The 23639-nt window shown below is 42.5% G+C and overlaps 3 protein-coding genes across 3 annotated transcripts; all 3 read left to right on the forward strand.

The window, feature by feature from the left end:
• The first annotated feature begins 11825 nt into the window (after window positions 1-11825).
• On the forward strand, window positions 11826-18985 carry LOC109465816. The gene is made up of 3 exons (XM_019763257.1): window positions 11826-11908; window positions 17055-17463; window positions 18924-18985. The coding sequence occupies exons 1-3, from the start codon at window positions 11864-11866 to the stop codon at window positions 18983-18985; spliced, it is 516 nt and encodes a 171-aa protein (XP_019618816.1). The 5' UTR covers window positions 11826-11863.
• LOC109465857 lies at window positions 17839-22251 on the forward strand. Its single transcript, XM_019763347.1, has 7 exons — window positions 17839-17844; window positions 18924-19037; window positions 19377-19465; window positions 19955-20219; window positions 20654-20842; window positions 21268-21551; window positions 22152-22251. Exons 2-7 carry the CDS (start codon window positions 19020-19022, stop codon window positions 22189-22191), a joined length of 885 nt encoding a protein of 294 aa, XP_019618906.1. The 5' UTR covers window positions 17839-17844; window positions 18924-19019; the 3' UTR covers window positions 22192-22251.
• A 338-nt stretch (window positions 22252-22589) lies between these two features.
• LOC109465817 (circumsporozoite protein-like) lies at window positions 22590-23102 on the forward strand. The gene has a single exon (XM_019763258.1). The coding sequence runs from the start codon at window positions 22590-22592 to the stop codon at window positions 23100-23102; it is 513 nt and encodes a 170-aa protein (XP_019618817.1).
• Window positions 23103-23639: the final 537 nt, after the last annotated feature.

A 23639-nucleotide genomic window follows, 5' to 3' on the forward strand; every position in this document is an offset into this window, starting at 1 on the left:
GTACTGAAAACATCAGTATTAGTTCGTTGGTTATTTGCTCAGAAATGACTCAAAAATACACCAGAGAGACTCTCAGTTTTAAGGCCACGTAAGCGCTTACGTGGCCTTAAAATACGCGCTTACGTAGCCTTCGGCTGTCTGCCACGTCAGGTGGTGCGCCCCCCCCCCCTCCCGATCACAAATTTCTGGATCCGCGGTATATGCGTAAAAGTTCAAATTTGTTGGCTTGAAATCGTGGGAAAAACGCCGTAGCCCTCCCCTCACTATAGCATTAATACATTATCACCAAAAGGATTTAAGCATTTCAGTATTCTGGCCTATAGTATCGTCGCTTTTCACCGTGTCTGCTCTGGGACATGAAGATAGCCCCTTCACGGAGCTAAGAAGCAACAGTGCTCATCTCTGACCTCCTGACCTCATCTGGCATATCGACTCCAATTTGAATTATAAGATTCCGTATTTATGCTATTGTTTTGTTTTGTGTGTGTGTGTGTGTCTGTCTGTCTGTGTTTCTGCATACATTCATAAATTCAGAACGCCCTCATGGATTGGACTATGCCTTTTATTTTCATTTTTTTTTAATTCCTGTTTTGATTGCTCTTGGTATATTACTGCTTACCATTGCAACTTTGCTCCTCTCTTATAGGTGTACCTATGCAAGGCCTCTCACCACAAAATATGGGGAACGGATCCAGCGGTTTTAAAACAGTGTGCCAACTTGAAGATCCCAGTGCCATTTGCGTTGACGTACCGGTCAGGAATTAGTAGCCAACTGATGTGTTTTCTTGTATCGAGCTTGCAGCATGGAGTTTCCATCAGGGCATTAAGAGCAATAATTACTGAACAGTACCTCTCACGCTACACCACGAGACAACAGCAGCTTCTGTCAAAACTGAACGGAGCGACCAGCAATGATAAAAACAAATTTCCGCCGTTTGATCCGAGAGCAGTCCCTGGTCGTGTTTTATTGGAGTCCATTTATCTTTCTGAGATCAGCGAACACAATGATTTGATGGAAAAGACAAGGCTTCAAGTAAGAGCTGAATATCTCACCTGTGATCATACGTTTAAGAGTGCGGCGAAAGTTGGGTATTTTGATCCTGTAACGAAAAAATTTGTTCAACAATATTCCATGCTGTTCGTTATATTAAATGAAAAAGGCCAGGTGATGGAATATAGATTCACACAAACCACTAAATTTGTTGCCATTCGCCCGCATTTTGAGGCAATTAAAAGCCGCATGTCAAATGCAATCAAGTTCGTAATGATCGACAATTGCTGTGCCTGGAAGTATATGTTACAGGACGTTTTAGGAGAAAATGTGCAGGTAAAACTAGACCTCTTTCATGCAGTGAAAAGATTTACGTGCACACTTAGAAAAACAAATCCCCTTCGTTCCCTGTTGATTAAAGAATTCAGAATGGTCTTCAGGAAGGGATCAGACAAAGGCAAGACAAGAAAACAGGCCACACCTGACAGTCACCAAATGCTCGAGAACTTGGAGCGGTTTTACGAACGATGGCATGAAACAAGACATAACGATAAAGCCGTGTTGAGCGACCAGAGCAAACGTGCACTGAAGAATGTAAAATTCCACATTGGTCAAGGCTGTTTGTCAGACATTCCACCCGGCATTGGAACAAACCGAAACGAACGCCTCCACGCCACACTGAACGCACATGGTATTCTACGTGCAAAAACCGTTGGTGTGCCATTAGCACTTGCAGCCATTCAAAACTGTTTCCATGCAGTGAACACGAAGAAGTGTGAGAAACACTCAGACTTTATACCACCTTTTGTTGCACAGAAAATGGAAGATAGCGATGGGATTGAGAACATGCAAAAAGGTACTATGACATGACAGAATCAATAAATGTGTCAGCGAATGTGTTCAAGATGAAAATGTATTACTTTTTGCCTTTTGCACTGTTTTGCTTTTTCTTTACGTAATGATTGATGTGACATAAAAGTTATGCAAGTTTAATATCGTTTTACTCCTTTGTAAATTCGATTTTAATTTTCGCTTTCGTTCTTCACAGAAAATGGCATCGATGGTACGGAGGTTCACGGAAGCTCGAAGAAATCACCACCATATCAAGGCGAGTTGTTTCACATGCATGCAGAGTATCAGAATGTTAATCATATGGATTCAAATTAGACGAAAATTAATGCGCGCGCTGATTTCATCCATGAAAATTACATACAGCCTGGTGTGTTGACTTCATACCTCCTATCGTGGCATTTGGGGCTGTAATAGGATGCCTAGATCTGTTTTTATTTTTATCTTTTTCGCCCTGTCGCTTCATATTTTTCCTGAAAAAAATCTGAGAACCAACAAATTTAATTGGTATGGCCTTAATGGACTTTGTGGAGGCTTTCGTTGTCACTGCAGGGGGCATTTACTTGCTTTGGCCATCTAAAGCTTCAAAGATATCTCAAAATGTTAATTAAAGCACTCCAATGTCCAAATTATGGCCTAGTTTTAGGGGCAAGTACACAGCAACGAAACCAGACTTCAATCTCCACAAGCATTTGTTTAATAGACAATTTATAGGGCTACTTATTACCCTAAATAGTATTAGACTGCTGTTTTCAAATTGTATATATTGCATATTAAATATGACCCAAGCATTGGTTTCTACCCGCCATTCTGTGTTGGACAAAATTCTACTGATTTCATTCAAGATATCCCAGGACGCTAGTTGGTTTTTTTTTCTCACGGCTCATCAAATAAGAAACAATTAACTTTTTTTAGAAATCTTTAATTAATTCTTAAATGTTCTGTTTATTACAGGCAATCTATACACTGCCGCATCTACGTCAACAGGTGAGGTTGGGCTAGCTACCCCAGTGCGTTTCAACGAAGCAGAACTACTTGCGAGGGGAGAAGAATCTTTGAGAAAGTTGGATTTGGTGGTAAATGAAAGTAATCACAGCTATTCTACTACTGATTATACTCCAAGTATAGGAACGACACATCTTATGTACGTTAACAACGCTATAGCGAAAGCAAGGGCTGTGGCGTTCTTACGTGAAAAAAGTAACTTTTCTCCTTTACTAGATGAAGCCAAAATGTTTTTCACAAAGATGAAGCATGAAGGACAGGATAGATGCGCAGATTTCGAAGACACGTTAAAATCGTGGTCATTTACTCGATTTAGCGTTCTTGCAAATGGAAATTGTTTGTTCAATTCCATCTTAGCGTCTTTGCAAAGTCAAATAAAGGGTCTGAGGGGGACGGCTCTTTATAGACTACTGGAAGATCTGGGTATAAATCCTGAAAATACCACTGATGCGGTTATTGTCGCCAGGCTTCGCATGTTACTGGTTCGGGAATTTATTGACAATGTTGATCAATACTATGAAGCCGTTAGCGCGTCTGGACAAGATTATTTTGAAATGGTCAATCAGTTTAGTGTTGATGGAACTTACGATTTGCCACTAGGAGATGCTGCAGTTCTAGGACTCTCAAACGTATTACAGACCTCAATAACAGTTTTTAGTGACATTACCGAAACGCCTATTGTTGTGACTCCAACCTCCGGAGCAGTTGAAACCTCACCTGTAATATTTCTTATTTACGATCAGCTTAATTCGCACTATGATGCTGCTATACCAGATGTTGATTCACACGAAGCCTTTGAGCAAACAAACATCAAGACAGGGGAAGGGAGAGACCCAAAAGTAGATGTTTCCGTTTCTGCTAAATCTTCGTCATTGTCATGTCGGTGTGGAAAAAATGACAAGCAAGTTAATGACCGTTGCAACACCATTAGGTGTGTATGTAAAAAGAGTGGACAGTCCTGTGGAGACAATTGTTATTGCAAAGGCTGTACAAATGCTAAGCCTGTAGCTTCTGTTAGAAAGCGTGGCCAGAAACGGAAGCATGTTCATAATAAAAGCTTTGAGAGTAGCCTGGCTTTTATTAACCGCTCACCGGAAAAACCAAAGACGGGACCCCTTCGTCAGTTTGAACGATGTTTGTTGTTGGAGTTAATGCAAAAAAGCGATGCGAATATAACAGCTAAAGATCTATTGAAGTTGTACAATAGCGTTGTTTTAGACCTAGGGAAAGTCGCTGAATCATTCCAGATTAAAGAACTAAGTCTGTTACAGGTGACGAATTTCCTAAGTAAAATCAAAGTTGAAAGGGAAGTCTTAGCATTCCCCTGAAGCTTACAGCTTCTGAGTGAGGTCTATCTACTCAAGACCTGCACACAACTTAATGGTAGTTTTCCATTACACTGTTTTGATATTCTGTACATCATTTTCCTAGATTTCCAAGCATTTCGTTACTAATGAATTTCTTACAACTATTAATAAACTTGAATGAAGTTTGATGTCAATGTTGGTTTTTTATTCATTTCTTGTTCCCGGGACCCTTCGCAGATGCAAACAGGGATTACTATCCAAGCAGATTCGGTGGGGCAAGGGGACTCTATGTTGGCTGCATGTCACAACACAAAGTCCCCTTGCCCCACCGAATCTGCTTGGAGAAATTAGGTAGGCATCCCTGCTGGGCACTCATCCGTCCAAGTAGATGTTTCGGTGGCTGCAAAGTACAGCATCAAATTGGCCAGACAGGATCTATCAGCCACTAATTTGATTCGATACTGTCTGGCTAATGGATACTGCCTGACCAATTTGATACTGTTTTTGCAGCCACCAAAAGATCTGCCTGTAGATTACTGGGGGGTCCGGGAAAATTTTTCCCCATTAAACGTTTTTTTTCTGCATTCTGTAGGGCAAATTTTGTTGGTAAAATAAGGCTAGTTTCATGGCTCGTTTATCGAAAAATTACACAAGTGTTTGATTTTCGGGAGGCGCCGCAAGCGCAGCTAACTTCTATCAAGTATTGTTTCGGAAATTGGCACAGAAAAGAATCATTCAGTTCAGCTACCTTTACCACAACAAAACTTTATGACGAATCTAAGTGTAGCGAGCCTAGGGAGAGAGATAGAGATCCTCACGCAATTTACTTCAGACTGACCCTGGTCGACTGACCAGGGCTACTTTATTGGTCTTACATACGCTGACACCACAGGGTTCTAGCTTTATACTAATTCTATTATTATTAGTCACCTCGGTATGAACCTTTGTTTAAACAACTAGTTAATAGTGCCTTGTTACTAGTGGGGCACCGTGTATACGTAGTGGGGCGGCTGACATTTAAATGAAAAAGACTGGCTGGACCCTGCTAACCACCACCCTGCAGGCGGGGCACGTTGCCATGGCTGCGGCGCAAATCTGGCAGAACATATGCCCACACTGGAACGCAACCTTGAGCCCACGCACCAAGCATATTTTGCACGTAAGTTTCTCCCTCAGGTCCTCGCCTGTGTTAAGGAAAAAGAAAACATGTAATCACTAATAATGTTTTGACCGGTGCCGCCATTGTTTGGCCGTTACAGACATTAATACTTTCTATCAAACTCTTTTAACGAGAAAAGATGTTAATTTGCCTTCTAGATTTTATTCTAAATCTGTCGTTAAAACAATTCAGATAAAGAATGGTTTACCCACCAAATTAAATCTCTAATCAAGAAAAGACAACGGGCTTTTCATTATGGCAATACCATATTTTAAAGAAAGCTAAAGTAAACTGATTGTGTATGAAGGCAAGGAAAAGGATTATTTTGATAAGGTCCACGTTTTAAAGAAGGAGGGTCCTACTCTCCAAGCAGAGGTGAGAGGGAGAGAACGTAGGATATTCTGACATGGCTAGCTAAGGGAGGCACATTTCCCTCTCAGTGAAATGTCGGAATATCCTACGTTCTCTCCCTCTCACCTCTGCTTGGAGAGTAGGAGGGTCCTATTTCTCATGCTGTTGCATAATACATAAAGAATCTGTGACACATGTCATCCACACAATATACTTCCTGTGGTCTAGAAAGTGAAAGGCAATCTCACCGGGGATCACGGGTGGGTTAGCAGCAGCCGCGGCCCTTAGCTTGATGTCGGAAGGCGCTACGGAAGAAGATTTACAAATTAGTTTCAGTACAACGTTAAAGCCCAGAGAATAATCGTCTACTTCAGCCATAGCCAGTAAAAGCCCAGTGTGTTTGGCAGTTGATTGACATTACATCTTAACAATATCAACAAGTGTCAATATACGTTAATACTCTTTTGCAGATTGAGAACAGTATAGTGTATGTAAACATTGTGTGTGATCACTTAACAACTGGTAACAACGTATCGTAAAAATCCCAGGTCTATGATATATAATCTAGCGCTCCCGGTGGTCAACTGCCCAGAAGTTTGCCCAGCCCCTCCCCCCTCCGGGAAAACAGTTGCAGACGTAGTGTAAACACAGCCTACATAAAATCAACAACACGGCAATCTAAATAGATCAAGAAAGGCATCTTTCATAACAATATCTTTCATTTACTACATATTACTCATTTGACAAGATATAGCAGTAGGCCGGCAAACCACAATCCCAACAGATACTGCCAGGAGGTATACTATACTACTAGTATCTCCTTCACGGAGTAACAAACGCCGACCTTCGCATTAACTTGGAATGGGCTCTATTGTACATTTCAGACCTGGTTACCTCATTATATATGGGCATGTCAGAATAAAAAAGATGACAAAAATAAACAAAAATAAACCAATATCATACCACATGGGCAGAAGGACTGGTGCTGGTCCAGGTCCCTTGGGGCCACCAGGTGGAGACGGTTGTATTTGCAAGTTGCCAGCGCTGGCCCTTTGTAGTCCTGGAAATGTAATTATTAAAAATATTATAATTAAAAATAATAAGTATTTTTACTACTATGTGTAGTCAATTAGAAGCAATGACATCTCACCTGGGCTAGCGGCATCCCTCTAAAGTTATCACACTAAGTGGGCCATGGGGAGGGGACAATATTTGGGAAACTTGGGTTCAAATGTGGTTGTTATGTGTCGTTAGGGTAGCCAACACCCACTAGGGAGGGCCTGCAAGGAGGGTCCCGACAACGCTCTACGCTGAATTCGGAAACCTCTCCATTACGCTTTACGATAAATTCCAGTGGCTACAACGCATTACGTAGAATTAAAACGCCGAATACGCTCTACGCAAAAATATTAGAGCGGTCCGTCTACGCTCTACGTAGAATTAAAACGGCTTGCGGGCCCCCACTTGGCTAAACTGTTAAGCCGGTTCGCAGTCAAACGATTCACGCTTCAATATTCCCACTAACCTTGCTGCATTTTTTGTAGTGGTCCTCGACCTTGCAGCATTTCACCACGTGCGCCGGATTGAATGGGCAGTGCACCAGCTGGCCCGGAGCCGAGAGGAACTTGACGATCTGTCTCGTGTCCTCTCTGTAGTCCCGCACGTTGGAGTTGTATGCCTGGGCTAAGACTGTTAAAAGAAATATATTATATAAAATATATACTTAAGTAAATAAATAAATATACCTGGTTATTTTGTATCGACCAGCCTGATAATCTCCAATCCGAATACTATCTACGCAAAAATATTAGAGCGGTCCGTCTACGCTCTACGTAGAATTAAAACGGCCGATTTACGCATCTACGGAAAAGGGCTTGCAGAAACATCATTTCCAATGTCCGAATTTTGTAGATCGGATCATTATGTAAGCAAGACATATAAAGAGAGTAACTTACTTTCAGAGTGTGATGCCATCGTGGAGTCTGGCAGACTGGCAAAAAGGTTACTACTGTAGCTTTGTCGACACAAGGGTAGATTCGAGATGCTAACCCGACGGATACACGCTAGTTTGTGGCTTCCTATCGGCTGAGGTGACCAAGCAGTGCTCTAAGGACAATTAACATGTGTGTTCACTTATGAAAATTGTGGGAAAAATAGTTAATTACACTCATTTTGTTCCGTCTCCAAGTGGGGTTCCGCCCCGCCTACCGCGTGCCACCTTCACAGGCCAGTTATATGGTCTTATATCTCATTTTTAATACATGTACAAGTATTTGTTCAGCCTGCAGTATCAAAAGGAGTCTGGTGGAGACTAATTCGGTTGGGCGTGGTGATCTTATGTTGGCTGCATGTACAATGTATCTGTTTCCGCCGGATGGATAGAGGTCCCAGCCAGCACAAAGTCCCCTTCGTGCCCCATCCGTGAATCTGCTTGGAGACTGAGTACCCTTTGCACTTTGCAGTAATTTCTCATCTCCAAGCAGACGTTTCGGTGGCTGCAAATTACAGTATCAATTGGTCTCTCTCTCTCTCTCTCTCTCTCTCTCTCCCTCTCCTTCTCTCTTTCTCTATCTCTCTCCCTCCCTCTCTCCCTCTCATTGTGCACATCAAGTTACGATCCGTTTCTTGATGTGCACAATGGCCATTCCGCTAACGCAAACATAAGTTGTTTTTTTATTATTCATTCACATAGAAAAAGGTACAAGACATGGTGGTCCCGCACTAAAGTGGAAAACACTTATGTTTACGGCACCACTAAATAAATACATATAAGAAGGGGGAAAAAAGGCAATTTAGTAAAAGAGTAAGTACAGAAAATTCAAAAGCTTGACTTTTTTTCCGTTTTACCGATGGATTTGTCGATCGCAATCTAAGGGGGTCCTAATGTTGCTCCCCGGGAAATTTAGGATTTTTAAGCCTTAAAAACGCAATTTCCCGCATTTTGAGAAGCAAATCATGGTGTTGAGAGTGTTTGTCGCTCCTTCTGATGTTTTCATATTTTTACACAAGATTTTTGTTAATTTTGTCTGTCAAGGTTGACGGATTCATTACAAAATTCTGTAACGTTCAGCAAACTTCCGGTAATTGACGGGAAAGCTGGTTCTGGCTAGAGCCGTCCGGAGGGGACCGAGTGCAGAAGCGCGATTCGAGCGCCAAAATACTCTCCAAGCAGAGGTTGTGGGGAATAATCGTTACCTTTTTATATATGGCCGTTTTTTTGTCCTGATCCCCACGTCGGTGGCCGCGGAGCTTCTCTGGCTAATGGATACTGTCTGGCCAATTTGATACTGTCTTTTTGCCACCGAGAGGGATCTGCTTGGAGATTACGCCAAAAGCGCGAGCAATGAAGGGGGTCCGTGGGCATTCTCCCCCGGGAAATTTGTTATTTTTGAACCTTCAATGACGCATTTTCCCGGATTTTGAAAGGCAAAATTAGGCGTAACGAAGAATTATTCATTAACGCTTAACGCTGAATTTAGGATGACTAATAACGTTTTACACTGAACTAAAACACCCAATGACGCTTCACGAGGAATATACTGATAACGCTTAACGTTGAATTAGAGCAGGCCGGCAACGATTAACGGTTAATTGAAATAGCCCCTAACGGTTAACAAAAAGCGCATGCAGGCCCTCTTGCAAAACGGCGCTGATCACTGATAATGATGAAAACCAGTCAACAAAGTTTTGATAGATGTTGAATAGTACCAATAAATCACCATCCTGTAACAGTGGGGGGTTCATTTCTTACAGCGACTCCCATGCCGACCCTGGGTAGCCTCTAGCAGGTTTGGGGAGGCGGCTGGAAAGAGTAGAAATCGGCCAAATAGAGAATAAGCATGCCAAGGGAGTTTGTCCGTTGAGAGAACAGTTCGCCTGGTAGAGGCTAGGCCCTGGGAGTTCTGCCGCTCCAGGGATGTCGAATTTGGAAGACTCGAGGACTAATCTTGAAAAGAAAAGGGGAGTAGTGTAACAGTGTTGGTTCATAGGCGATACCATTGCTGACCCGGCCAATGAGATTACTCTTCCCAGCCGCCTCACGAAGCCTGGTAGAGGGTTGTCTAGTGTCCAGATGATGGTGATTATTGCTGGTGTTTTTTTATTGCAAAACGGCGCCGATCACTCAGGCTGAAAACCAGTCACCCAAGTTTTTACAGATGTTGAGTAGTACCGATAAATCACCATCCAAATAATCACCACTCAGCTTTTTATTCTGCCGCGCAACGTACTAGGAAGTCATTCATACAAAGGGGCGTGGTCGTGAAGCCGATTTAGAAAAACGGTTCGCCATGGCTAGTATCAATACCATACGGTTTCCACAGTTTGTTTACTTTCAGAAAAAAAAAACGCCGTCAACGGGTGGGTTGTTGATTGGTCAGCATGTCATTGGTCCTCACAGTAGGGGTACTAAAAGGCTTACAAGTGCCACGCAGAGTACCAGAACAACCTGAGTATGATGGCAGGCACCGCGGGACCCTCCGGTTCCGACAGCGCGATTGAAGAAGAAAAGTCTAAACTAGTTTTATTTGGTGGAGAACTTGGAGTCCTTGTGGGCAGTCAAGCAAAAAAGTTCAGGCCGTGCTCGAACTTCAGTTTAGAAGTGGCCGGTCTGTTTCGTCAGGAAACTGGCGAGGGTTTTGTCTTCAAGGTCAAACATGGCCTCTCTGCACAAGGACAGAGTCCGACAGAATGGTAAGTGTTAATTCAAGTTGTTATAGAAATTACTAAATACTATAGTGAAATGCCGTTTTTACTATCTTCCTTTTTAGGCGTCCCGTGATGGATCGGTCTCTTTTTGGGGTGTGGGAGGGGGCGCTTATTTGGAATTTTTACGATTTTCAGACAAGATTTCTAGTCTATACTGCGGTTGACTAAAAAACGACTGATCACGGAACACTTACGAAGGAGGCTACTTTCTTTGTACCATTTTTCGCCACTATTTAATCGTGTACTCGGGAGCCATCCTCATCCTCGTTGGGCGTCGTGGAGAATAGTGACATTATCACTCAGCGCGAGGCCTAGAGGGCGGGGAGGGCGCGGGACGGGCTAACCGGTCAGGGCCCGCGAGGTTTACTAACTCCCCGCGACGCCGAGTGAGGATGGCCATGGCTCCCGGGGAACTAGTATTATTTTTCAATTACACTAAGGCCACAGCAAGTAATTTTTATGGATGACATCAGCGCGTGCATTGATTTTCGCTTGATTTGGGGAAAAAAAAACTTTGGGAAATTTTGTTGCCCTTTGACAGTGACATGCCGAAAATGGGCAAAATGGTATGCCTTGCCATGCTGGAATGTGTATGGCAGATAAACATGAAGAGGGGGACCGGACGAAAACGGTGGTTTACTTGTTGATGGTTGACTCACTACTAGAGATAATCGTTTCAAGTTCACGTCAGGGTGTTTTGTAAGTATATTAGTAACAAGTACGGTGCGATAACTTACGCACCGTGTAATTTACGATCTGTGTAAGTACACGCGCCCGAAAAATTAACGATCGTAAGCACGTCCCTAATAGTCTACACCAGACTCCGTTGCAACGAACAGTAGTAGAAATCGGCCTGAACATGGTCGTCCATAGAGGATCCGTTTGCGTAAGAAATGTCAGCATCCGTGACAGCAAAAAAAATCAGTTGAAAATATAACTCGATCCAGACTAGCCTGGGTGCCAGACGCTGGCGTTCATAAAGCGATAGATTTTTTTGTGTCCGCTACTGATCCGCGTCCCAACCCCAGGCTGCCCCAAACCCAATATCTTTCACGCCAGATAATTAGAGCCAGTGCGCAAATCAAGGTCGGCGGGGCGTGTGGCTTCCCTGGCCGAGGGCAATTATCGCTCACTCGCGGTAGGGGATGGCACCCAGGCTAGATGCAGACCAACTGGAAGACATTTTGGTTTTATTTTTTTTTCTTAATTTTATTCAACATTCTTCGAGTGTTTGCTACAATATTCACAGACTAGTCGGCGCCTCGTAGAGAATGACGTGGCCCAGGCTTGTGCTACTTCAACTTTTTCCCACGCATGTCTAACACTCAGATTCTGCTCCCCAGGTTAGTTCCAGTGAAGACATCGGACACCATGCACCTCGTCAACTTCATCACGGCGCTGAATCACCGATGCAGACAGAGCCTGTGGATGTTGCAAACGTACATGATGAAAACTGAACTCCCAGTTTACCTTCATCAAATCACAAACGCCTACATGATGGCAACAAGCCCAAATCCAACTGTGTTTAACGTGGCGGAGGTTTGTTATTAAGTTATTTGATACTCGTTCTTTATTCCCCTCGTACTTATATGTAATCTCCAAGCAGATCTTCGATGGCTGCAAAAACAGTACCAAATTTGCAAGGAAGAAACCATTTGCTTAGCCTCCTTCTCAGGCGTTCCCGGATCGGTCGTGGATATATCATATATCTCCTTGGATATATGTAGAGTTGCCGGCTAGAGCTTTTATTGCGTGCGATCTACGTTTGATCAGAAAATACCCCCCCCCCCAAAAAAATACAGTAACGACCGATCCGGGAACGCCTGAGAAGGAGGCTACCATGTGCTTGAAGTAATAGCCGGCCAGAGAAGCTCCAATTTGCGAATTCGGTATCTAATAGGTGCAAAGTGGTATATAATAGGTGGGAAGTGGTGAAGTACTCCTTTTATTGCTCTCCGACTCGTGCGTAACGGACCTGACACGAGCGGCGATGTGACAGGAAGTGTCACTCAGAGGTCGCAAAGTTTTTAGCCTGGGTGCCATCCCCTACCGCGAGTGAGCGATAATCCCTCGGTCACGGGGAAGCCACACCAATTTAATTTCTTGGTTAAATTCACGGATTTTTCTAGAAAAATTATGGAGTGGGAGGGCGAAAAAAATAATAGATAAAAACAGGCCTAGGCATCCTATTATGGCCCAAAATGGTAGCCATGAAGTCAACACTCCAGGCTGATTCAAAATGTAAACAATGAATTTTGAACTTTAAATCTGTGGCTAATTGCTCTAAAAGATGAAAATCTGAAGCACAAGATGATAACTGTGTGTTTGTGTGTTTGTGTGTGTGTGTGTGGGGGGGGATTCCTCACAGCGATACCATGTAGATTGTTCTACCATGAAGCATGAGTCCATTTGGACTATCCCAATGTTGTTTTTTCAAATTATCTAAAAATCTCAAAAATGATTTTTAGGTAACATTTATAGATAGAAACATAACCGCATATTCCCGTATCATATGAAGATGTGAACTTGGCCAAGTTCTAAGTAGTGGAAATGTCTACATGACGGTCTTCATCTATGTTGGTAGTTTAACATGTTTAGAGTTAAAAACTTAAGATCCAATACAAAGGGTTGAACCTCTCACCTAGAGCTTTCGACCGGTCACTCAGGTCGTCTCAGTAGAACCCAATGTGTGTTTGTGTGTGTGTGTGTGTGGGGGGGGGGGATTCCTCACAGCGATACCATGTAGATTGTTCTACCATGAAGCACGAGTCCATTTGGACTATCCCAATGTTGTTTTTTCAAATTATCTAAAAATCTCAAAAATGATTTTTAGGTAACATTTATAGATAGAAACATAACCGCATATTCCCGTATCATATGAAGATGTGAACTTGGCCAAGTTCTAAGTAGTGGAAATGTCTACATGACAGTCTTCATCTATGTTGGTAGTTGTCTTCGTTAGAAGGACTATGAAATTGGCTCGCCGCATCGTGGGCGACTGCGGATTTTGCAATATAACTCCGGCAGGCATGATTCGACGTCCATGGCAGGCAGTTTACCTTTGTTGAGGCCAAAGTCAAGTACAAGTTTTGGTTTCGTGGGGGGTCTGTGCGTCACGTTAGTGCACCTTTTGTCTTTGTGGCTTGTTAGCAAAATAACTCAAGTATTTGTAAAATGTTGCTTATAATTTTTGGTCATCAGATTACTATTTTCAGGACCAAGGTTAAGTTCTTTAGGCCACACCAATTTAATTTGTTGGTTAACGGATTCGCCTCTTCATTTTTTCTGATTTTCAAAAAAAATTCAGAATCAACTGCCAAATGCTCATATTTTGCCCTGAACAGTTGAAAACTCCTTTTCTTCCTAGTTGTTACAGTTATTCCATCTTTCAATGCAGTGGTATCATTAGAAGTTCAAAATTCATTGTTTAAATTATGAACCAGCCTGGTGTGTTGACCTCATACCTCCTATTGTGGCATTTGGGGCTATAATAGGATGCCTAGATCTGTTTTTATTTATATTTTTTTCGCCCTGTCGCTTCATACTTTTCCTGAAAAAAATCTGAGAACCAACAAATTTAATTGGTATGGCCTTAATGGACTTTGTGGAGGCTTTCGTTGTGACTACAGGGGGCATTTCCTTAATTTTCTTGTGAGTAGGATAACTTCTGTATATGTGGATGGAAGTTAATGAAATTTTGTAGGCATGTTACTGTGGTGGTCACTAGATTGAGTCCAAAGGTGAGAGTCTAGGGGGTCGATATGTCCCCGTAATAGACCTTTTGTGTTTGTTTCTTTGTTTGTTTGTAGTTCAAGTTCCAATGTGGCATTAGTCTAGATTTTTGTATGGTGTATGATAAGGTATAGTAATATAGATTTAGTGGTGTACTAGTTTGAACTCTTTTGTTTAATAGGAATGTGGAAAAGAAGTTATATTGTTCATATTTTTTGGTTGTTCTGGTTTTGTCTTGTATGTAGGTCAACGACCTTCTGGCCAATTAGAGTAGGACAGCTGTATTGGTTGCACTAGATCTGTCTTTTATGTAGGTCATCGACCTTATGCCCAGAACAGCTGTCAGCGCTAGCTGTCCATGCATGGAGGTAAAAAGAGTATTTTTGTAAAATACTATACTATTTGGTATTCAGTTTTCTGTCCCCTTTTTCTTCTATTGGTTGGTTATAGCATCTGGGTTATAGGCAGTAAGCCTCGTATGCATAGGATATTTGTGCTATATATAACTTATATAGCACACACAGCACTTATATTATAAGTGTTGTGTGTGCTATCGATGAGCTAGGTCACAGGTCTCAACAGTAATTTTCTTTAATGGTGGAGTTTCCTTGGATTTCTCGGTGTAGAGACCTCAACATGTGTTTTTCCCCCTTTCTTGCAATAGTTGTGCTTTCCAGTAGTATGCCTTGCGTACTAACAGTGAAACGTCAAGTGGTCGGCGTTACTTTGCGTCGCAATATGTCGGATAATGCATCATGGAAGGTTAAAAAAATCCAAATTTCTCGGGGGTGCATACTCCCGGACCCGTTTTATTGCTTGCCCTTCGGAGCCTGGCGCCCGATGCACCCTTGCAAAGTATAGGCACTTTCGTAGACACATTTGGAGATCCGGCCGGCCAGGGAACACTAGTGTAAACTTGTTGTCTTATTCAGAAAGAGTATGGAATTGTCTCGCCGCATTGTGGGTGACTGCGGATTTAGCGGAATAACCCCTCAAAGGTATAATTCGACGGTCATGATTTTTGGCAGGCAGATTACCTTTGTTGCCAATGTTGAGTGCAAATTCTGTGCAACAGTTACTATTGTTGAGACCAATTTTAAGTTTGTAAATGGGCTTCGTGGGGGGTCCCTACGTCACTGCATCGCACCTTTTGTGTTTAAAAAAAAAAATGACCAACCTCTGCTTGGAGACAGCTGACAGCTGTATGGGGAACCCCATAATGGGATGGGATAAAATAATGTACACATTATTTTATCCCATCCCATTATGGGGTTCCCCATGCAGCTGATTGAGGGATTGTTCATTATAACTTCAGCTGGAGGAGGAAAGGTTGGACATGCGTCAGGTTATCTCATACGGCCACACAAAGTAATTGTTATGGATGACGTCCACTGGAGACCTGTGCGTCTGTAAAATCTGGCAAACCCTTTCAGGGTGTCCGTAGCATAAAAAAGGGAGTACAGAGATTCTTTTACTCTAAACCACATTGGTTATTAAAACGTAAAGAATACACATGTTCATTTCTCTAGAACAATGTACCTCTGACTAAGACATGAGATCTCCGACCTCTAGTTTAACATGTTTAGAGTTAATAACTCAAGGTCCAATACAAAGGGTTGAACCTCTCACCTAGAGCTTTCGACCGGTCACTCTGGTTGTCTCAGTAGAACCCAATGAGGCTTGTCACGTGGCTTCTTTGCAGTGTGCGGACGTCAACACTTAAACAGCTGGGTCAAAGGTATCTCAGGTAGGCGATGTCGGCCCCCGTCGCGGTTAAGTGATGTATATAGCCTCCCACCCCTCTCATGAAATTCTTGTTCAGTGTCCAAAATCCAGGTAACTCAATGGGGATGTGTTGTGACACTTCTGAACTGACTGAAGGGGAGTTTGGTCGTGTATGTTCTTGGAACCTGGTGTTCAGACTTTTCTGTTTCTCTGTACATTTCCTTGCAGGCCTCTTTGTCGTTTTTGCCCTGGCAGGGGATGTGGCAGTCTACATGCATGTGTTGTAGAGTACTGAGTTTAGAGTTAAGTATCATTCCTTTGGCTAGGTAAGAACATCCACTCCAGTTCCTGGAGTTGTATTTTTTTATGAGTCTGGCATTGTGATAATTTATACCCCTACCAACACAGATGAACTTTCATGATGACATTGAGTGTTATTCTCCTTAGGCTGCATATGTTTGCTATTTAATTACCATTGGTATATTCATGGTGCACAGGAAAATGATCCCTTGTTATCACTGTCTTTTCCGCTACAGGTGTAACCTCTGTTCCTGGAAACAGAGGTTACAAAAGAGACTTTTTTGGTACAGACATTTAAAAACTCCCCCAGGGTAAATTTTTATATACCAGGTGAAGTAACTAAAATTGAGAGTATTTTAAAACAACGGTAATGGAGGCTACATTGAATTTCATTACTGTAAAACATTTTGTTTGTGTAGGCCACACTGATTCAATTTGTTGGTTATCGGATTCACCTCTTCATTTTTTTAATGATTTGCAAAAAAAAAATTCTGGTTCAGAATCAACAAAAAATGCTCCAGTCCAGGTATATTGCCGGGACCCCAGCAGTTGAGTAAAAATTTTGTCCTTTTCTTCCTAGTTGACAAAACAATGCATGGTTGGATAAAAATTCCAAATTAGTTGTTTAAATGTTATATATATAAACCCAGCCTTTTGGCATGAGGTATAACAAAAGTGACAAGACCAATATGAGAGGGTATAATTTCTTCCAAGTTAGTATAGTGGTACGTTTTCGTAAAACATCCTAGTTAGTTAGTAGTGGAAAAGTGAAGAAAGCAATTAGTGATTAATTGAGTAAGAGTGATTAAGTGATGTCTTTTTCAAACCAAAGCATTTTTCAAACGTTGGTGTCAAGCAAGGTTAAAATGTCATGAAACAGCTTCCATCTCACTGTGTAATAACACATTTAACATTTCTATTTTTTCAGTATGTTGGAAAGCAGCCATCTACACCAAACAATCCAGCAGTCTGGGTACTCGGTCCAGATGTCCAGCTTGGAAGTGATGGAGTATTGTTACCAAAGCAGGATCACTACATCTGGGATGTTAAGTCAGAACCCAAGTTCGTGGTAAGTTTTAAAGATGTCGAACTGCAGGACAGAACAGGCGTTGTTCTTCGCCAGCTGTTGCTGGCGATGAAATCCTACCTGCAGTCTGATGTCAACTGGCCAGCTGGTGCAGTCATAGTTGGAGCAGTGGCTATGAGCCTGCATTATGACGTCATCATGACATCCAAAGGGAAGTGTCCGGTGGTTATGGCAACAGGTCCACCAGCCGTTGGGAAGACAACAGCACTGAAGGCGGCGTTGGCAACTGTTGGAAGGACAGAACTGGAAGGTTTGCTTGAGAGAAATTTCCTGAGGGGTGCCAGAGTATTTTTAAGGAATACACTATGCAATCGTATTAGTATACAGTGCAAGTTTACGGAATACAGTGCAATTTTACTTAAGTGACGTTGAATCACGTGACTTGGGCCCTGCTTTTTCCAATGCATTTCAAGATGGCGGACGCCGCTGACTTACATATTTATTTTCTGTCTTTTTGAAGCGAATTCGAATGATCCCTGTGTAGTAACATGCCCTGTGTGTAGTATTGTATTGATTTGAGTGAAGGTCTATCTACGAGAACAGTCGCTCAGAAAACACAGAAATACGTGAGTATGCAACGTCAGCGGCGTCCCGGAAAACTGGGTCCAAGTCACGTGATTCAACGCCAAAAGTAACATTACACTGTATTCCGTACAATTGCACTGTATACTAATAAGATTGTACTGTATTCCGTAAAATTGCACTGTATACTAGTACACTTGCACTGTATACTTTGGCACCCCTGAATTTAGACATCATCCCTTTGTAGCCCATGAGTCCTTAGTTAATTGGATCACATCTGAATTATGGCAATCTTATGAATTCTTATAGATCCAGTGGCTGAGAAAAACATGGTATCGATATATACATTTTTTTTTCTTGATCTGAATGTGTTAATGTACCCCGCACCCCTCTTTTGGTGTAACATGAAAGGAAGGTTTGCTGCACTTCGCAGAATTGATTTGATCTCAGGTGTTGTAGTTTTTGTAATTGTATTGTGTCCCTGGATTTTTTCAATTGTTGTGATGTTGTATGGAAATGCACCAGTACGACACTGAGGAAAATAAGAGTATCATTTATTACAAGTTTTTGTGCCCTGGTCATGGAATGGTATAGGTTTATTATATTAGTACGAGTTAGGATGGTTATGCTTCGCACTGGTATAATACAGTTGCAACATGTCTCAAAAGGCGGCCATTCATGAGGTCTCATGTTATTTTGGTAGCGTGGTACCCAGTCTTGATTGTGGCATAGTAGTTGGGGTGTCCAGGCAAGTTGTGTCTTCGGGGCTCTACTATAGCCTCCCCACCCAGTTTGTTAGCCTGGTACCCAGTCTTACGTGATTGTGGCATAGTAGTTGGGGTGTCCAGGCAAGTTGTGTCTTCGGGGCTCTACTTATAATAGCTTCCGCGCCCAGTACAACAGGCCGCCCCAGTAGGAGTGTTGCGGTAATAGTAATAAGAGATGGTATGCTTGGGGATCTCTTGTGAAATACACACCGGGAAATGTAGCTGGAAAGAGCTCCTGCGGCCCTGAAGAAAACCTCTGTCCCTCCCACGTAAGACTAATATCAGGCTAAGAGTTTGCTGTTCTGCTTTTGATTGTGTACCAGCACTCAGGTCTGTGACACGTTTGGTGGTGCTGTGGTTCATATAAAAAAGTGTCTGCAATTCAGATTCTAAGCACATTACTGTTTGACCTTTTCCATAGATTTCAGAAGCCTCTGCGCTTACAGAAGCAGCCACCTCCAGCCTGCCATTTGGATGGGATGATCCCCTTGATGAGAAGGAACTAGGGCGGGTCATAATGAAGGTCTTCAACAAGGTAATTCATCTAAATGCTCAATTTAAACTCAAGCTTTAAACTTTTACCATTTGCAATTGCCATCAACTTGCTTGGATAACTTAACATTTAGTGTTTTAATTGCATGCTGGGATGTAAAGGACCACAATAGCTGCTTATTATCAAGGTCTTTATAGTCCCATTAATGTGAATGTTATGTGCATTATAATAGACAAATCCATTTAAGATTAGAGGAAAGGTTAAATTATTCAAGATAATTTTCAACACATCAGTTGAAAGATCGTGCTCTATATAATAGGGCATATATTTCTGTAAGATGGAATCATGACATGGCATAATTAAGACAATTATTTGTTGCAGGGTGGCAAGCGAACACATGGGACCAGGTGCAAGAAACCAAAGTCCATACCTGTCGTGACTGCAAACTTCCAATGCTGCGATACGAAAGCGTAAGCAGATAAGATTTTAAAAATTGATTCAGCAAACAACCTCCAAGCCAGCATATTTTTGATCTTACTGACTTAAATTTAAAACAGCTCAACATGTATTTTAATGCGAACCAGTTAAGGTAAATGTTTAATGCCAATTCCCAAATTAAGATAAGAAAATGAATAAATGTAAATCACATATTATAAACAATGTACTTTTTATACCTTTACTTTATAATATGACTAGGACGTCTGGTCCTTTTTTAGTGGGCACTTAGGTGAAAAAGGAAAGGGACAAGTCATACAACCAACTTGTGAATGTTAATTCGAAAACAGTTTTATCAGGTTGGTAGAACATATGAAGATATAGGGATTTTCTTTTAACAAAATCAAACCTTCACGCACCTTGCTTACGTTTCTGATAAGTCACCAAAATGAAAGCAAGGTGAGAGAAGTTTTGGTTGTGCAAAAAGATCCCTAAACAGTCCTATCATGTTTCTGTTTTCACAGTATGACCTCAAGGCTTACATCACTGCCATTCATTCCCTCAAACCACCCCCATGATGCACTCACGGAAACAACCCTGGCACTTGCCCTGGAGGAGGCAAGAGCGGAGGCACCCAAGGCCATCAGCAGCCTCATCGCCCTGGGTGAGGAGTTCCTCCGCAATGATGATGAGCTTAGCATCATTGAAAAAAGGCTTGAGACAATCTTCCCACCAGTGGCACTGAGGACAACGCAAGTCTATGCCCTCCCACTGTGGTTCACCCAAAAGGCAAGTTACATATTTTTTCTCATATGACTGTTAACGTCCTATTCCAAAAATCTTATTAGTGTGATGGTTTTAAAAGTTCTATGTCAGAGCCAGGTGGATGACAGATATATATTATATATTATGAAAGAAGAGACAAGACTTAGGCTCTGATTTAATATTTTGTAATTTACTTTGATCAATTTTTTGATCCTCAAATTTCCTTTTATTTGATGTGAAAGAACTGTGTATACATAATGCTCCCACTGAATCAAAACCATTTGTACATTGAAAACATTTTCAAAGTTGTTTCAGTGAGAAATGAATGAGAAATAATAGTTGTCAGTAAACTAAGCAGTCAGTATAGGTTCTTCATGATGTTGAAATTTGAAAATGTAGGAATCTGTGATTTCCCAGTCAGTTTGAAAAATGTAGGAATCTGTGATTTCCGTGTCCAGTGTTTGTCCATGGCGAACCTTGAAGAGGAGATGGATCATGTATGGGAATACTTTGCCACCACCGTCACACAGCTGGTGACTCAGATCCACTGTCTCGGAGCAACGGCCCCTGCAGCGGAACTTCAATCAAGCAAGGCAGAGGTCATTGACTCAATCGAGAGAGCTGTTCAAAAAATGAACCTCAAACAGGTACCAGCAGTGATAATCAATGCATATTATGTCTCTTCATTATTTGCCAGCCAAAAGGGTCCTTTTAATAGAACAGAGCACCCGTTTATACAATTACAATATGTGTCTGTGTGTTTGTTTGTTTGTTTGTTTGTGTGTGTGTGTGTGTGCGTGTGTGACTGTATGTTTTGGTGTGTTACCATCAATTTTCAACCAGCTTTAGATTACAAGAAAGGATATTTTGAAATGTTTCAATCTGATGATATAGTTATTATAAATGTTCTAGTCTACATGATCAGGTCACAACTGCATTTGATGCTCAATCAATAACTCATTAAGGTTATTTTAAGGTCATAGGAGCTGACATATTTCAACATATACACCCTGATTGGAATCACCTTAATCCTTAATCATACTTAGTCTCGCATGTATTTGTGTTCATGCAGATCAACATGTCCATCAAAATTGGGAGCATTAAAATCCAGAGACAGCCAACGAAGGTGGTGGCCATCAACCCAGATAAGCTCTTGGCATTGACCGGCGACCGGCGATTCCACAGAGATGAGCTGAAGAGGACCGTAAGCACCATGACCAGGCCCATGAACTTCCTCAGCGAGAAAAGACTCACAACCATTCTTCAAAAAAAGGGATGGCAAAGATTTGATTGGCATTGCAGAACAGAAGCATGCTGTCATCATTCCTGCGACCGATGCACCAAGCCTTGTGCAAGGTAAAAGTTAAGACAGTTGGAAGAAATTTCTGGTTAAATATAGGGAAATTTAAAATTCAAAATGTTTCTTGAGCCACAGCAATGTTACAATGTATATCTTGGTTCTTCTTTGTTGGTAGCGGCCGCATGTAACCAGCCACAAACATGCAAATGAGTACGATGAATATGCATGACACATGTCATTATCAATGGTCGTAGCAAAGGTACAGACATCACATGTGGTAAAGCAAACTGCATAACCTCTTATGAACCAATCATGAACACTCCTCATCCACTCCTAGTCCTAATCCTATTCAACCTCACTCATTCTTACTCAATCCTAGCGTTTTTCTATTCATCCTTACTAATCTTTATTCATCCTAACATAATCCCTATTCCTAGCATTTTCCCACTCATCCTAATCCTCATTTCTGTTCATCCTATCCTTTCCCATTCATCTTTACATATCCCCGTTCATTCTACCCTTTTCCTATTAATCCTTACTCATACTTGTTCATCCTATCCTTTTCCTATTCATCCCTGTTCATCCCAGCATTTACTATTTATCCTTTATTTTGGCATTGACTGTTTTCCCATAGTACTATCATTACATTTTGACAGCACTGAAAGAGCGCATGGAACTATTGCGAGAGGACATTGAGGGAGGGAACGCAGACGCGTCTACCCAGAAGAACGGCGACACGTCTACGCAGGGGAACGCCGGCGCCTCTACCCAGAAGAACGCCGACACATCTACCCAGGGTAACGCCGGCGCCTCTACCCAGGGGAACGACGACACAGTCTACCCAGAAGAACGCCAACGCTTCTACCCAGGGGAACGCAGACACGTCTACCCAGAAGAACGCCGGCACGTCTACCCAGGGGATCGCAGACGCGTCTACCCAGGGGAACGCAGACGCGTCTACCCAGGAGAACGCCAACGCCTCTACCAAGAAGAACGCCAACGCGTCTACCCAGAAGAACGCCGACACGTCTACCCAGAAGAACGGCGACACGTCTACCCAGAAGAACGGCAACACGTCTATCCAGGGAACGCAGATGCGTCTACCCAGAAGAACGGCGACACGTCTACCCAGAAGAACCGCCGACACATCTACCCAGAAGAACGGCGACACGTTTATCCGAGGGAACGCAGACACGTCTACCCAGAAGAACGGCGACACGTCTACCCAGAAGAACGCCGACACATCTACCCAGGGGAATGCAGACGCGTCTACCCAGGGGAACGCAGACACGTCTACCCAGAAGAACGCCGACACGTCTACCCAGAAGAACGGCGACACGTCTACCCAGAAGAACGGCGACACATCTACCCAGGGGAACGCAGACGCGTCTACCCAGAAGAACGGCGACACGTCTACCCAGGGGAACGCAGACGCGTCTACCCAGGGGAACGCAGACACGTCTACCCAGAAGAACGCCGACACATCTACCCAGGGGAACGCAGACGCGTCTACCCAGGGGAACGCAGACGCGTCTACCCGCAAGTCTACAAGGAAGAGAAAGGTTCCGGTAAAGATGGCTTTGTGGAAGAAAATGAAAAAGAACTGATCAGATCATAAAGAAAACTGTTGTCTGTTGCCAAGACAATATCTATACTGTACTATACTATACTAAGTTAAAATTAGAGTTAGAAAAGAAACATATGTTATTCTAAAACTAACCAAAGAGTTTGCATGAGAACACATATTTCTTTAACAAGAAAGTAGAGCAGCAGACATCACCGCACATGTGAAGGAAGAAAGCCAACCCTCCTCCACAATACTAGCAGATGTCACCACACATGTAGAAGGAAGAAAGTCAACCTTCCTCCACAACTCAAGCAAACGTTGCCACACATGTGAAGGAAGAAAGTCAACCTTCCTCCAGAACACAAGCAAACATTGCCACACATGTGACGAAAGAAAGCCAGCCTCCCTGTGCCACATCAACAGTCTCGGTCACACTGATACAGGGAGAATACCAACCCCCTCAACCTCCAGCAGAGGCAGCCACAACACAGGTGAAGAGAGAGTACCAGCCTTCTTCACCTCCAGCAGAGGCAGCCACAACACAGCACCAACCACCTTCAGCAGAAGTTGACACAAC

Source organism: Branchiostoma belcheri, unplaced genomic scaffold (genome assembly GCF_001625305.1).
Source record: "Branchiostoma belcheri isolate BF01 breed outbred unplaced genomic scaffold, Haploidv18h27 scaffold159, whole genome shotgun sequence".
Classification (NCBI taxonomy): Eukaryota; Metazoa; Chordata; class Leptocardii; order Amphioxiformes; family Branchiostomatidae; genus Branchiostoma; species Branchiostoma belcheri.

What these genes read in the sequence shown, in the direction of transcription:
- LOC109465816 (XM_019763257.1), top strand. Translation starts at nt 11,864, where the DNA reads ATGATGGCAACAAGCCCAAATCCAACTGTGTTTAACGTGGCGGAG. An exon ending in CTGTGTTTAACGTGGCGGAG is followed by an intron (nt 11,909 to 17,054) that starts GTTTGTTATTAA and finishes CTATTTTTTCAG; the next exon opens with TATGTTGGAAAGCAGCCATC. An exon ending in TGGAAGGACAGAACTGGAAG is followed by an intron (nt 17,464 to 18,923) that starts GTTTGCTTGAGA and finishes CCTTTTCCATAG; the next exon opens with ATTTCAGAAGCCTCTGCGCT.
- LOC109465857 (XM_019763347.1), top strand. An exon ending in CAATGCTGCGATACGAAAGC is followed by an intron (nt 19,466 to 19,954) that starts GTAAGCAGATAA and finishes CTGTTTTCACAG; the next exon opens with TATGACCTCAAGGCTTACAT. An exon ending in AAAAAATGAACCTCAAACAG is followed by an intron (nt 20,843 to 21,267) that starts GTACCAGCAGTG and finishes GTGTTCATGCAG; the next exon opens with ATCAACATGTCCATCAAAAT.
- LOC109465817 (XM_019763258.1), top strand. Translation starts at nt 22,590, where the DNA reads ATGCGTCTACCCAGAAGAACGGCGACACGTCTACCCAGAAGAACCGCC.